Source organism: Prosopis cineraria, unplaced genomic scaffold (genome assembly GCF_029017545.1).
Source record: "Prosopis cineraria cultivar Desert tree isolate PC_DT_omini unplaced genomic scaffold, ASM2901754v1 PC4, whole genome shotgun sequence".
NCBI lineage: Eukaryota > Viridiplantae > Streptophyta > Magnoliopsida > Fabales > Fabaceae > Prosopis > Prosopis cineraria.
Window position 1 is genome coordinate 5,575,870 of NW_026555335.1, and position 14,697 is coordinate 5,590,566.

The 14,697-nt window shown below is 36.7% G+C and overlaps 1 protein-coding gene across 4 annotated transcripts; it reads left to right on the forward strand.

Moving 5' to 3' along the window:
- The first annotated feature begins 1,756 nt into the window (after positions 1-1,756).
- Positions 1,757-13,383, forward strand: LOC129307832 (TNF receptor-associated factor homolog 1b-like). 4 transcript variants are annotated; one of them, XM_054948748.1, is made up of 13 exons: positions 1,757-1,900; positions 2,722-2,942; positions 3,609-3,720; positions 4,490-4,578; positions 4,682-4,750; positions 4,841-4,973; positions 5,969-6,127; positions 6,834-7,182; positions 8,933-9,045; positions 10,016-10,166; positions 10,265-10,740; positions 10,826-11,030; positions 11,827-13,383. In XM_054948748.1, the coding sequence occupies exons 2-13, from the start codon at positions 2,765-2,767 to the stop codon at positions 13,198-13,200; spliced, it is 3,408 nt and encodes a 1,135-aa protein (XP_054804723.1). In that variant the 5' UTR covers positions 1,757-1,900; positions 2,722-2,764; the 3' UTR covers positions 13,201-13,383. The 4 variants fall into 4 exon arrangements, with proteins under 4 accessions (XP_054804723.1, XP_054804726.1, XP_054804727.1 ...); XM_054948749.1 differs by having other exon boundaries at positions 1,790-1,900; positions 2,719-2,942; XM_054948751.1 differs by lacking the exon at positions 10,826-11,030 and having other exon boundaries at positions 11,827-12,101.
- The last annotated feature ends 1,314 nt before the right edge of the window (positions 13,384-14,697 follow it).

The window sequence follows — 14,697 nt, forward strand, 5'->3', positions numbered from 1 at the left end:
TTACAATTAATGAATATTCAGTTTGCAACATAAAACAAGGTAGTTATCTTGCAGAATTGATAAGTCATACCTCATTGATAATATAGGATGAGGCACCTATGGCAAGCAAGTATTGCTTTGAAGTACTTGACAAAACACTGAGGGATATCCTAAAGTTTCAAAATACTTTGGCAATTGCTATGCCATTCAGTGGTAAGGTTATAGGTTTTAGTGGGAATTTTCATCAAATACTTGTAGTGATACCCAAAGGTGGGCGAGAGGACATTGTTTTTGCATCCATTAACTCATCTTATATATGGAAGGATTACAGACTGATGACTTTAACCAAGAACATGAGACTATTGCCAACAAATTTTTCCAATATGAATAATGAGCTTAATGATTTTGCATAGTGGATCATTGTTATAGGAGATGAAATAATTGTGGAGAATAATGACGGAGAGACATAAATCACCATTCCAGATGACATTTTACTCAATGTTCTCGGGAACCTATAAAATGCATAGTTGATTCTATGTATCCAGATGTTGTTGGTCATCTCAATGACTTGTCATATTTTAGAGATAAGGCCATATTAGCACCCACGTTGTCTATAGTGAATGAGGTTAATCAATATATGCTATCTATAATTCCTAGAGATGAGGTATTATATTTAAGCTCAAATAGTGTGTGCAAGCAAGATGAAAATATTGACTCAATGAATGACATATATTCCATTGAGTTTTTAAATTCAATATCAATGTCTAGCCTCCAAAACATGAGCTGATATTTAAAGTTGTAGCTCCCGTTATGCTCTTAAGAAATATTAATAAATCTTTTGATCTTTGTTATGGCATGCATCTAATTATCATCCAGGTAGGAAAACATATTCTAGAAGTATGAATAATTTCAAGATCAAATGTTGGGGCAAAGGTTTATATTCTAAGGATGAAATGTCACCTTTTGACTCTCGACTGCCATTCACTCTTCGTAGGAGACAATTTTCAATTATATTGTCTTTCGCTATAACCATAAACAAGAACTAGGGTTAGAGCTTATTTAGTGTTGGGCTGTATTTACAAAAACCTGTCTTTACACAAGGCCAACTATATGTGGCTATATCTCGAGTGCGGAGTAGGAAAATGTTGGAGATATTAATCCTTGATGCAGATGACAAGTCCACAAATGTTACATTGAACGTAGTCTACAAGGAGATTTTCAACAATCAAACTTATACATGACAGCAGCCTATTCATTAAGATGCCACAATTTTTTTGTTGTTGACTCTTTATTTGGTGTAATAAGTAGTTGCCTTCATATATAATATGTGTTAATAAATTACTTGAGATCAAATAATGATTTAAAATTTACTTAACGCGTTATCACCATGATTTTTTCACTGTCATTCTTAAATATTAATCATTTATATATTAGTTATGTCTTATTATTATTTTTGATATATAACTACTCAATATGACTATTGTCCATCATCTAACCATTAAAAGAAGTTACAAAAATAATATTGCACAATAAAATTTTATTTAATTGAATTGTTATGATTTTATTGGATAAGTATGAATTATCTAATTTTTTTTTAGATAATAAATCTTTTCAATTTATAATCTGATTTGATTTTAAAAGCACCGTTATCGGGCCGTGTTTCCTATTTTCACCGTGCCATTGCCCCAGCGCCAGCCACAGCATCGTCCTCCTCCAGATTTCCTTGTAAGAATCTGTTGATTTTATGAAACAAATAAAAATAAAAAGAGCTCTTTAAAAAAATAAATAAATGCTATTTTCTTTTTGGGTTCCTTTGCGCTCTGTTGCTGCACACCTCGACCTCTCCCTCATCGTTTTTCTATCTCTAAAATCTCAGAGGTCTGGTTGGCCCTTTGACAAAAGCTCTGGCCTTCGATTTTAGGTTTGTATGCCTAGTGGATCCGAGCGATGCCGTCTAAAATTCCGTACTCCGTCATAATTGTACTCTGTTTATTCCTAGGCCTTCTTTTGCGTCATTCGGCGGATTTTGATCAATGTTTTTTCTGGGTATTATTGCCCAAGATCTTGTTCCTTTTTGGCATAGATTGTTTCGGGGTTATCGTGTTTTTGGATTTCTTTAATTGAGCTCGTTGGACTAGGAACGTAATCTCGTTGTTTTATAGGTTTAATTGGGGGCTGTTTTTAATCCATTTGATTGATTTTTAACCTAATTTCTCATTATTTTGCATACCCATTTTAGGGTTTTCTTGATACCATTTTTCTTCTCGATGTGGGTTTTCGGTTTTGGTTGGTGAAAATGTAGGGGGTATTTGGTTGTGAGTAATAATCAGGATGGGCATCAGAACTGAAGTCTTTCACTTTTCTCCTTCACCTGAACATGTTGTGTGTTGAGTTTTGATAAATGAGAAAGCTAGCCTCCCACTAGGGCACATTGGTTCGTGGAGGGTGTCAGGGTTTCTTAAGTCCTGATTGTTACAATTTCTCTATGGGCTTTTATATCTGTTCTGCTTTCTATAATTTGGAACGATATATGCTAATGACTTTTGAGGCTGTTATGTGAACTGACAGGAAGTTAGTGGTAAGGGACTATCAGTTGACTTTTTATATTTATTATATTATAAGATATTTTGATGCAATTAAGCAATGATAATGGAAATGTTAGATTGGTTCACGATCTTATAAAGCAAAGTGGGGTTTAAGAACTTATTTTGGCTATTTGTCTCTATGCTTATTACCTAGCAGGTGTTACCAAAGAAGTGTTAGTGAAATACTTTCTGAGCAGGGAATGGCTGGGGCTGTGATTGAAGACGCTGGAGTTGGAAAGTCTGTTGAAGGAATTTCAAGTGGGCAGAGCTGTCAATCTGGGGAAGCATTGCCGGAGTGGAGGTATTCCGAGCAGGTTGAAAATGGAACTCCATCTACTTCACCCCCGTACTGGGATACTGATGACGATGACGATGGTGGTAAATTTCTTTTTCTGTTTATGCTTTATCTAGTTTTGTAATTTGAATTGTCACATTGCAGAAAAATGTGTATTTTGATTCCAATACAGTGAAGTGAGCTGGAGAGATGGCAATCAGTGTGATGCAAGATTGTATTAAATGTGGTTTCTCCCCCCTGAAAAATCATTTTCATTCTGATGATTTAGTATTAGCATTTTATTTTTTTTCTATTATTTGATTTAATTAGCCGGTGTAACAAGTAAATATATCATGATTTGCAGCTTGGACTAAGTTTGCTATTATCAATTAATTCTATTATTTTATTATTTATCACTGCTCATATTGAGAGCCATGGTTAATTTTTTTTTTTCATATAAAATCTGGAGACAAATTTTGGAAATAATCACAATCTTTTTTTCCATAAAATTTTAGTTGCTCAAAGTATGTGTATGTATTGTGAATGATAGAATTTTTAATCCAGTTTGCCTTTCAGCCTTCCATCATGGACTGTTCCCAATCTTTTTTTGCATAAAATTTTACTTGTTCAAATATCTAGTTATTCTTCTTTACCTTTCAGTTTGCCTTTTTAATCCAGTTTGCCTTTCAGCCTTCCAGCATGGACTGTTCCCAATCTTTTTTTTCATAAAATTTTACTTGTTCAAATATCTGGTTATTCTTCTTTACCAGGACCAAAACCTTCTGAGTTATATGGAAAATACACATGGAAGATCGAAAAATTTTCTCAGATTACCAAAAGGGAGCTTCGTAGTAATGCATTTGAGGTTGGCGGCTACAAATGGTATGAGGCTTTAAGGGAAAAAATATTGCCTTGACATGTATGCATGCTTCCGTGCTTATTTTTCTCTGTTGTTTCTTTGATTTCCATTTAAGCTTTTCTCAATACATGCATGCTTCAGCTTCTTTTCTTGAAGTTTAAACTCTTTCATCATGCATTAGTTCTCTCTCCTTTTTCATTAGATGCAGCGTGATTATGGTTGTTTTGTGGTAAATTTCAAGACGCATACACTACAGGTGAAATTTTAGTATGAAGGAATAAAAATCCATTTCTCCTTTTATGGATAAAAATACTTTTAAAGGATGATGGCTTTCTTTTTGTGTTTGGTTCATGAGAAGGTTAACCTTTTAATCCCTCTCCCCCACCCCCACGTTGTTCGTGTCCCATTTCTCTATGATAGCCTTTTTGTCAATTTGGCTTTGGCCTTTGATCAATAATGGCTGAGTGATGTTGAACACTCCCAAATATGTGGCTAGGGAATTTTATGCAATTTCAATATTATTATTTCCAGAGTTCATAGATTATCGAGTGCTGGAGGACCCTATGATTGTATCATACACCAATTTGTCATCCTAGTGAAAATTTTCTTTTATCCCACTTGTGTAGGTCTTGTCATATACCATCAATATTAGAAAATAATCAACATTTATGGGCCCTACCTTTTGTCTAGCATATATTTATGATTTTCTGTAATGGTACTTATGACTTAAAATCCATGCACTTGTTAGTTTTCACCTTCTGATGGACATAACTATGATATGGTATGTGGCAGGTATATTTTAATTTACCCACAAGGTTGCGATGTCTGTAATCATCTGTCTTTGTTCTTATGTGTAGCTAATCATGACAGGCTTCTTCCAGGTTTGATTATTGAACTTTCTACAATTGCATTGGTGATCGTTAGTTTTACTTGTCGGTCAATAATGCTTGACCTTTTATTTTCTCCCTTCCTGGCTTGGTACAGGATGGAGTCATTTTGCACAATTTACAATAGCTGTGGTGAATAAAGATCCAAAAAAATCAAAATATTCTGGTCTGTTATTTAACTTTCATACTTCACAATTATTGTAGTGTTTAACCTTTGATTCAGCCCTTTTTAGTAACTTGAACTTGAGTTTTCCAGATACACTGCATCGATTCTGGAAGAAGGAGCATGACTGGGGATGGAAAAAGTTCATGGAACTTTCGAAAGTGTATGATGGGTTTGTGGACACCTCCGACAATCTGATAATTAAAGCTCAAGTTCAAGTCATCAGGTGCTCTATGGTTTATTCATGATATATTTATAATCTTTTTTTTTTAATGTTATTGTCTTGTGTAATTGTGTGGACCATAAGTATGGATTCGTGCCACTGCAAGTGAAGAGGAAGGCAGCTACTTTCTTGATGTCTGCAGTGTTTTTTCTTCCAAAGTATTTTTTTAAAAGTAAAATTTGTGGAACTATCATCGTGACTCCATAAAATTTTTGAATCTTTTTTGCTTCTTGCCTAATGTTTGAGGTGATCTGTTTACCTCGCAATGGGCTTAAACTTAGATTCATGAGTTGCATGCCTACTCCCTCCGGTCCTATTTGTAGGATACCTTCTTGAAGCAATTTTTGATTCAAAATGTAGGATGTCTTGTAATAATTAAAACACTTTTTTCAATTTTATCCTTTTTTGATTAGCGTGAAGGTGATTAATGTAGTTGTATTATTATTGAAAGCCAAAGTAAAAATGAAAGTACATGTCATTTTTTTATGATATCAAGAAAAAACTAACTTTTGTTGAGATGTATGAAATAGTTGAAAGTGTTTTACAATAAGGATCGGAGGGAGTATATATTAATTGTTGTGGAAGTAGGTAGGAGAGTGATAGGAAATAAAGTTAAGAGAATAAAGTAAAATCAAATGTTAGATAATAAAACATTAAATTTTTAGAACTATGGTGGAGGCACAAGATTAAATGGAAAGCTTTCCTTCTTGGGGGGGGGGGAATTCAAGTTCAAGTTTTATGGTAATTTAGGAATGAAAACATAATTATTCTCATGGGTGCGTTGAGATTTATAACTAATGATTTGATCATTAAAGCAATCCAGAATTCATGCAAAGTCATGAAGACTGACTGAATGCCTATAACGATTCTATAAAAAAATCAGATTTCTTTTTATTTTAATGTTGATATCTTGCTTCTCTCAATAGACTGAGTTTTCTTTGCTGTTTGGAACTTTGAATTCAGACGCTTAATTGTTTCTTGTTTCTTCTGAGTCACAGGGAGAAAGCAGACAGGCCTTTTCGTTGCCTTGATTGTCAGTACAGGAGAGAACTTGTTAGGGTATATTTGACGAATGTAGAACAAATCTGCCGGCGTTTTGTGGAAGAGAGAAGAAGCAAGCTCGGGAAGTTGATAGAGGATAAAGCAAGGTGGTCAAGGTATTTTATGCTTGCTTTTGAAATTTTGAAGCATAGGGGTATGGAACATGTAATTGTGTATACAACAATGACAATAAGCCTTATCTCACTATATAATTGTGTATGGTGGGAAGAAAAAATTGTTACTTCGTTATGCAATGTATGCATTGAAATGTGATACATTTGTGTACTGTCATTTCTTACACAACAATAATAACAAGTCTTACTCTATTAGGTGGGGTTGGTTATATAGATTGCACAATGCATATCCATGTGAGATTCAACAAAGTTTTCTATTAGCTGTTGAGAGCCTAACACAACCCTCCTCCTTTATCTGCGCTGGGGACTGACTATAAATATAGGCGGAGTTCCTGTATGAACTGAAAAATTGATGTTTGAAGTGGCTGAATACCCCTATAATCCTGGAAAGTGACTGATGGTGACCATATCGGAAAATAACAGATGATAGGAACTGGATGGATGTAGTTATACCTGGTTTTTAGACCTTATTTTGTCATCTTCCAATTTCATATTGACATGTAATCTATGATTTTGTATGTGTATGCTATTTGTATGTTGTAGATTGGATTTTGAAAATCAAAATTCAATCTGCAGATTGTAGGCTGTCACTTCTTTTTCTAGGTATGAGGATTGGTTGTACTTATGCTTGATCCTTCTGGTGTCTGATTTTATTTTCTGATCAAAGTATAATCTTCAACAACTGCAGCTTCTGTGCTTTCTGGCTTGGTATTGAGCAAAACTCCAGGCGCCGCATGTCTAAGGAGAAGACAGATGTAATTTTGAAAGTAGTTGTAAAACATTTCTTTATAGAAAAAGAGGTGACCTCCACCTTGGTGATGGATTCTTTGTATAGTGGATTGAAGGCTCTTGAAGGCCAGACTAAGAGCAAGAAAGGTAGGATAAAGTTCTTGGATGCTGAAGAAATGCCGGCACCGATTGTTTGTGTCGAGAAAGATATGTTTGTACTGGTGGATGATGTTCTACTGCTACTTGAGAGGGCTGCTGTAGAGCCATTGCCTCCAAAAGATGAGAAGGGTCCTCAAAATCGTACAAAGGTGAGATGCTGAACTCGTGTTAAGAATAGCTGAGGAATCATGTGGGGAAATGGTGATGTGGGGCAGGTCCTTTAGAAATCTGATGGCAATTTAAGAGATGGTCAAAGGATAAAGGAATGTGTATAAGAGATCAGAAAACTTGTGCTTCTGGCAGCCTCAGAAAAGAATTATTTTTTTAGTTCATATAATCTGACTTAATCAGCTACAGCCACAAAAATCCTTTTATTTGAAGAACCCCAAATCCCAAATTAAGCAAAAAACCTCACAATCCTTTGTTTAATCTTAACCCCCTAAAACCTTGCAAATTGACATGAAATAGCAATGCAAGAAACTTCATGAGTTGAACAGTAGTTCATCCTAATTTATTGTAAATGTTTGGTATAGATTGCATGCAGATTGTCTTCTCTTTTGTAAATGTTTTGAGGGGTAAGTATCCATTGTTTAATTTGTGATTGATTGTGTCAGGGATCGTTGGTGAGACTTCTTTGAGTGCTTATTTTGGAAATACAAGTTTTATGCATGAAATGTTTGCCTTAATGTGAAATGGGCAACATTTATTTTTCTGTATATTGCCTGGCAAAATTGTTTTAGTCAGATTTAAAGCAAGGATGTGAAAGTACTTTATTTTATATGGATTAATTATAATTATTGGTGATGATATAATTTTAATGCTGATTTAGATTATTGGGGATGCTTTGTCACTGATTTTGTTCGACGCTGAAGCAGCTAGTGCAAATGCTTTTTCTATACAAAGCTAGACGTATAACATTTTGGAAGGAAAATTGATTTTGGCCACAGGAATCGATTTTGAAGTGGTCCAATGGAGAGAAACATATCAGTTGATTAGCTTAATCGAAATTTTTGCATGTGCATGATTGTGAATATGTTACTAGTTTACTGATAGACTCTATTTTGCTGGAAAAACCTACAAGAGGAGATTCAGAAAAATACAAGAAAAGGGAAAGCATCTTTCTTAGGGGCAGAACGTTGACCTTGCTCTCCTTACTCTTAAGGAGAAAGCTAGTCAAACCTAGTATTGACTTAAGGTGGTTTTAGGTCTGCTTTAGCAAAACATGGTGTAGGAGACTGTGCACTTTGCTTTTGGATTATAGTAGCCATTCGTTTCATTTGGGGGGGGGATTCATTACTTTTGTGTTTTGTTGAAGGAAGAGACTGGCTCTCGAAAACCAGAGGGCATGTTTAGATAGCATTGCATGTGTTCTGATTCCATAAATGTTGTTTGATAGTTCCGGCTGTAACTTGGGAATAGGGTTTGTCTGAATCAGTGAAGTGTCTTTTGTAACATTGATTCAGCCTTTTGGTATTATTATTATCAAACCTCAGTATTTCCCTTGTTTTATTGGTCATTAATCTCTATTATTTCTGCATATTTATCAGTTCAGTAGCAGAGTCTCATCATTTACCAACATTTTATCTGCACTTTTCATTTAGTTCTAGATCATACTGCTTTTGCTACCAATATTGCTGTAGAATACAGATACATTAGATTACTGCTGTTGTGGACCCTAGAAGCTATGCCATTGTTAAATGAGAAACAAGGATAACCTAGTTGTTATTTTTTAATTTTTCTTATGGGTAGAGGATTCATATATGATGCACCTATAGAATGGTATTGTTATTCATCCGGGAAATTTTTATTCCTTGAAGGATATGGGCATGGCACCTGTTGGATTTATCTTTTCTGATTTATCTTGATGACTCTCGAGCATTTTCCACCTTTTTTTTGCAGGATGGAAACTCTGGGGAGGATTTCAATAAAGATTCTATTGAGCGTGATGAAAGACGTCTTACAGAATTAGGTCGCAGGACTGTGGAAATATTTGTCCTTGCCCACATATTCAGGTAGGGTGTGCTATTAGTTGAGACTTCACATATTTTGGCTTGATTGCCTGTTGCTTGCTTTTCCTCTTTGACTATTAGTTTGTATCCCTGCTTGAATGTTTTTGGGACCTCACTAAATGTTCTCGAATACTTAAGAAATAGAAACTTTCAAGTCTCATCAGCCTGATTATGATGCTATCCCATATGAGGTATTTTGGTAATTTGTAATTTTGTATATTGTCCTTTCATTTTCATGGAGGTTTCAAAATGGCATGTTTGTCTTCAAAATAATGAACATCTAATGTGATTTCAACTTTTGCATCAAGAACATATCATGGTATGATGGGTATCCTTATTGTTGATTTTTATTTAAGAATTTCATAAGTTATTTTCTTCAGATATTACTCATTTTATTATCAATTACAAATGAGGATTCAAACGGTGCGCTTTTTAGTATCATAGAATGAGTATTTTGGAATATGTATCATTTGCATATGCGAAACTCTTGTAGCTTGTTTTCAAATTCTGTTTTTGGTTTATTTATCAACTGTTCTGGGAGCTTATGTACTTTCAATCTTGTGTTGTGTACAATACTTCGAAGAGAGGGAGGACCTGTTTACTGCAAATTTCAGTCTTGGTCTTCCATTGCTTATACTAGCTATGTTGGGCATAATGGATATCAAATCATTCCATATTGGCAACATGATCCATATTTCTTATGTTTCTTGAGTGAATTTGAGCTTTGTGTACTTTATGATGTTGCTATTTAAATGTAGAGTTAAAATTATGGAAGGTATGTAATTATTGAGAAAAGCTATCTGTTGGTTTTGTCAAATATGAACCATATTAAGAGGAAAAGAGTGGTGTATTTATTGCTGTCCAGTTCTTATCTTTTATATGTATAGTGCACATGTTTATATTATTTGATTCTTTAATTGTAGGATATGCTTCTCGGGTTATGATATGCTAATAGTTTTCCTCTTTGATGCAGCAATAAAATTGAGGTTGCTTACCAGGAAGCTGTTGCTTTGAAAAGACAGGAAGAGCTCATCCGTGAAGAAGAGGCAGCATGGCAGGCTGAATGTGAACGGAAAGCAAGACGAGGAGTGAATGACAAGGAAAAGAAGTCAAAGAAGAAACGGGTCTTATATCTAAATTGCAGTTTTCAAGAGGTTTATAAGAGTTGTCTGTGCGTATGCCTTTTAACTTCTGACAGGCAGTCCTTTCTTCTTGGTTACAGACCAAACAAAAAAGGAACAATCGGAAAGGAAAGGACAAAAGGAGGGAGGAGAGGCCTATTGTTGCTGTAAATGAGAAGCGCCTAGAAGTCATCTCTCTTGATGAGAAAAAAGATTCTAACATCGAGGATGTGCAGGCTATTGCTGAAAAGCCTGATATGCTGGAAGATGTTTCTGATGTCTCTGATTCAGTGGATGGAGTTGCTGAAGTGCTTCAACCTGATTCAGAAGACAGAGATGCTTGTCTTGTTAATTGGGACACTGATGCATCAGAAGTTCATCCTCCAGCCGAGGCTAGCAGTACTGGTATCAATGGTCTTTCATCAGGACAAAATGGTGTGGCTGAGAAAAGGGGCAGTTTGGTGATGGATGATAGTTCTTCAACATGTTCTACTGATTCGATGCCATCAGTGGTCATGAATGCTCCCTATAGGCGAAACGCTCTTACAAACCACAAAGTCCAAAAGTTACCTAGCAGGTAAGTATATAGCCTAATTTTTCTCCAGGTTAGATGAATATCAATTATAGGTGATAATATAGCAGCTTCCACTTTTTATATGTAGAGTTAAAAATCAACGGGGTAAAACTACAAGTGATGGTGGGAGTTGGTCGAGTGAGATTGATATTCAGCCATCTGGCTCTGCTCCAGATGCTGGGGATGGTAATGAAGAGTCAGGAAGTAGCAAGGTTGGTGAATCTGAGTGTGAGGGTGATGAAACGTCATCACAGGACAGGATGAATTTGCTTGAGCATCATGTTGTGAAGAAGGTGGGCTTATCCCTGCCTTTGATTAGACACGTGTATCTAGTACAGATATTATGGAATGTTCGCAGAATATTGCTCTTCTACATAAGCATTACTCTATGATAAGATATTCTGAAAATTTGTTTAATCTATTGTTCCAATCAGTAGTCTGCATATGGAGACCAACTTCAAAAGATTTAATAAATGGTCTTTTATATCTGACTGAAATTTGAAGAAGGGAGAGATGAAATACCTATTTGTTTCTTTCTTTTTAAATTAAAACGTGATAAAATAACTTTATTCTCAAGGAATAAGCTCAAACAATTTGGTCATATTTTCATTCCCCATTGTGTACAATGATTTGTTGGCTCTGGTAATCATAGCAAGAGGTGTTTGTTATATCTTTTTCATGATCGCGCAATGGACAGAGATGTACTTTTCCAATTCTTCCATTATTCCTATCAGGTGCATAGAGTCGAAAATTGGTAGGGATCCTCTCAAACTTTTCATTTCTTTCATTACTGACTTGTGCTGCATCAAGCAGTGCCCAAGTAGAGAATTGCTGTAAAATTCTGTTCATGAAGAAATGACACCTAGAATGGTCTGGAAAGGGGTTAAATTGGTTATGGCAGTAACATTGAAGGTTCATTCAGTTTTTTTCGGGGTCCATGTTGACTGTATTTTGTATTAACTTTGCTATCTTTTACTAATAAATTAGTTTATGCCCAATTTTATTTTGAAGTTTCCTTTTTTAACCCTCTTGTTCTAGTGATTATGTTCTGAACCTGATGTCAGTGGCATTTTTTTTTCCTAATGATAGGAAGAAGATTTTTCACTGCAGAAGAAACTTAGCATTAAAGAACACGTTGACATTGATAAAGAGAAGACATCAGCAGTATCATCCTCACCTAATAGTCCACCAAGAAGTCTGCCACCATCTGTTCCAGTAAAGTTAGAACGTCAGACTAGTGCTACCATAGATAATGTCCATGTCAGAAAAGCATCTTCAAGTGGTGCCCAGCAGTCTGATAAAGATGCTTCAGGAACCTTCGCCTCTGCATCCCCGACAATTATTGTGCCCAAAACTGAGATACCGAGGAAAGCATCTGTTAAAGGTAGTGAAAGATCACAAGTCCCGATATTGTCAAGGCCTTCCAGTGCTCCTTTAGTTCCTGGTCCCAGGCCAACTGCTCCTGTTGTTTCTATGGTTCAAACAGCTTCTCCAATTGTACGCTCAGTGAGTGCAGTAGGCAGGTTGGGTCCTGACCCATCACCGGCTTCCCACAGTTGTGTTCCCCATTCCTACAGAAATGCCATAATGGGCAATTCTGTTGCCTCAACCGCAGCCAGTCTCCCTCATTCCAATTCTTCAACTTCGGGAGCTAACCCATCATCTGTCTTCTCACAATCACCTTCTTTGGCATCCTCGTCATCAATATTCTTGCCGCAGGGCTCTGACAGAATTGATTCTAATGCTGGCCATCAGGGGGTTCCTTTTGGCATGGCCACGAGAGATGTTTTACAGAATGGTTCCCAGTGGATTGAGAGTTCTCAAAGAGAAGGCACCAGGAGCATGCACCATGATCCGCCTTCCCCACTTGATGATGCTCAAAACCTTGACATGTACAAGCTGATAAACAGTAGATCTCTAGGCAACATCGCCAGTGAGTTTCCAGCTTGCACATCAGGCCGCCATGCCCAAGGTTTGTTGGCGGATGAGTTTCCGCACCTTGATATCATCAATGACTTGCTTGATGATGAACATGGTGTGGGGAGCGTAGCCCAGGAAAGCTCAGTCTTCCAGTCTATCAGTAATGGACCACAGTTGCTAAATCGGCAGTTCACTTTTCCCACGGACTTGGGTACACGTGATTGTTTAGGATCCTCAACCAGTTCTTGCAGGTTTGAGCGGTCACGGAGTTATCATGAACATAGGTTTCAGAGAGAGTACAGCCCATCAAGCACCCGTTTTGACACAGTTGGGGATTATATTCCGCAGAGAAGCACACTGCCCTATTTAAACGGGCAAGTGGATGGGTTGATTCAAAACCAATGGCAGGTGGCTGGTTCTGATCTGCCATATCTTGGCATGAGAAACACTGAGAATGATGGTTACCCATACTACCCAGATTATTCAAAAATGGTATGCGGTGTCAATGGGTATACTGTATTCCGGCTGTCAAACGGTCCTTAGAGAGGCAAAAGATGGAGGTTGTCACCAAAGTAGTGGGCACTGAAATGTAATAATGTATTCGAGGAAATTGTTGGGTCTTTTAGATTGGAGTGAGGTTGAAATCCCCTTTGATTAGCACGCATTTTGTAAAGATTGTTCTGAGTTTATTTGGTTCTAGCGTTTTCTTAAGCTTCACTTTATTCACATGCCGCCTCCTTGGTTTGGCTCTTTCGCTTGAAGCTACAGTAGAATGCGTAGGCTCGCATTCAAATGTATCGGATATGCTCTCTTTCACGACATCATCTTTCTCATGGCATTCTGGAGAGGAGGAAACGCTCCATTCAAGATAAGGTTTTCAATTCTCTCTCTCTCTCTCTCGCTCTCCCCGCGCGGAATATTCTTCGTTCTAATTTCCCCTTAACTTCCAAACGTGACATTCTAGCACACAGCATGAGATAATTTAACGTCGAGGAAAAAAAATAAAAATTATGGATGAGCCCTCTCAGCTGTTAGTTAAAAGCTCATTCCGTGGAGAGAGTTGGAGTTGTAGTATCATCATTTCTACGTAGTTCCTCTAAAGGGGATTGATTGTTGGGTTCATTATTTTTGGTTATTGATGGCCGTGTGTATATAAAATTACAAAACAGGAACTGGCTTTCATATGCATGGCGTCATGTTATTCAAACCTTTTAGGCAATCTGGTTTTCGGCTTCGCTCCCAATTTTGCATCAAATTCAAATTCTACCATTCGTTCAATAATGGATTCATAAGGCAAGAAATCCTTCATGCAAACCTACGTGGCCATCTTTATCAAGAGTTGGGTACAAATCCAGCGAGCACAATCCTTCAATAGCTGACCAGGGACCATTTAATTTCTTTAGTATTGTTTAATAAACGTGTTCGATGCGCCTATGTGCAGGAATATTGTCCCGGCGACTCCATAAACAAATAGACTATATTTTGAATTGCTGTTTTCAAAAATTGACATTAATGGATAAACATCTTTTAATTGTAACGTGGAATGCAGAATGAATATCAAGGTCAAGTTAAACTGAAATTCTTCAATGCAGGTTCCAGGTTATAACCGAACAAATTTTGTAGAAAATTTTACGTACAAAAACAAACAGATTGAGTCTCAGCTGGTATTCAAAAGTCAAAATCATTGAACCAATCAGAATCCCTGGAAAAGTCACCAAGCATCAAGGCTGTCATCACTATAAATACTTAAACCCGTATTGTGATTATGCTTCATCCATTGGTATGTGTTCCTATTTTTGAATACACAATGAATGTTTTTCTCAAGCTTCTTTTGCTGCTACTTCTTTCCCTAGTTCATGTCCAACAAAATCAGGCTGGTAGGATTTTGGATATGGAGAAACAACTCTGGATGCAGTCTCTTGAGAAAGTTCCTGTTCCTCCATCTGGGCCTTCCAGTTGCACATACATCCCCGGAACTGGCGGGAACCGCTGCCCTCTGGTGAATGAAATGAACGTTGCCGGCAACGCTTTCCGCCGTCG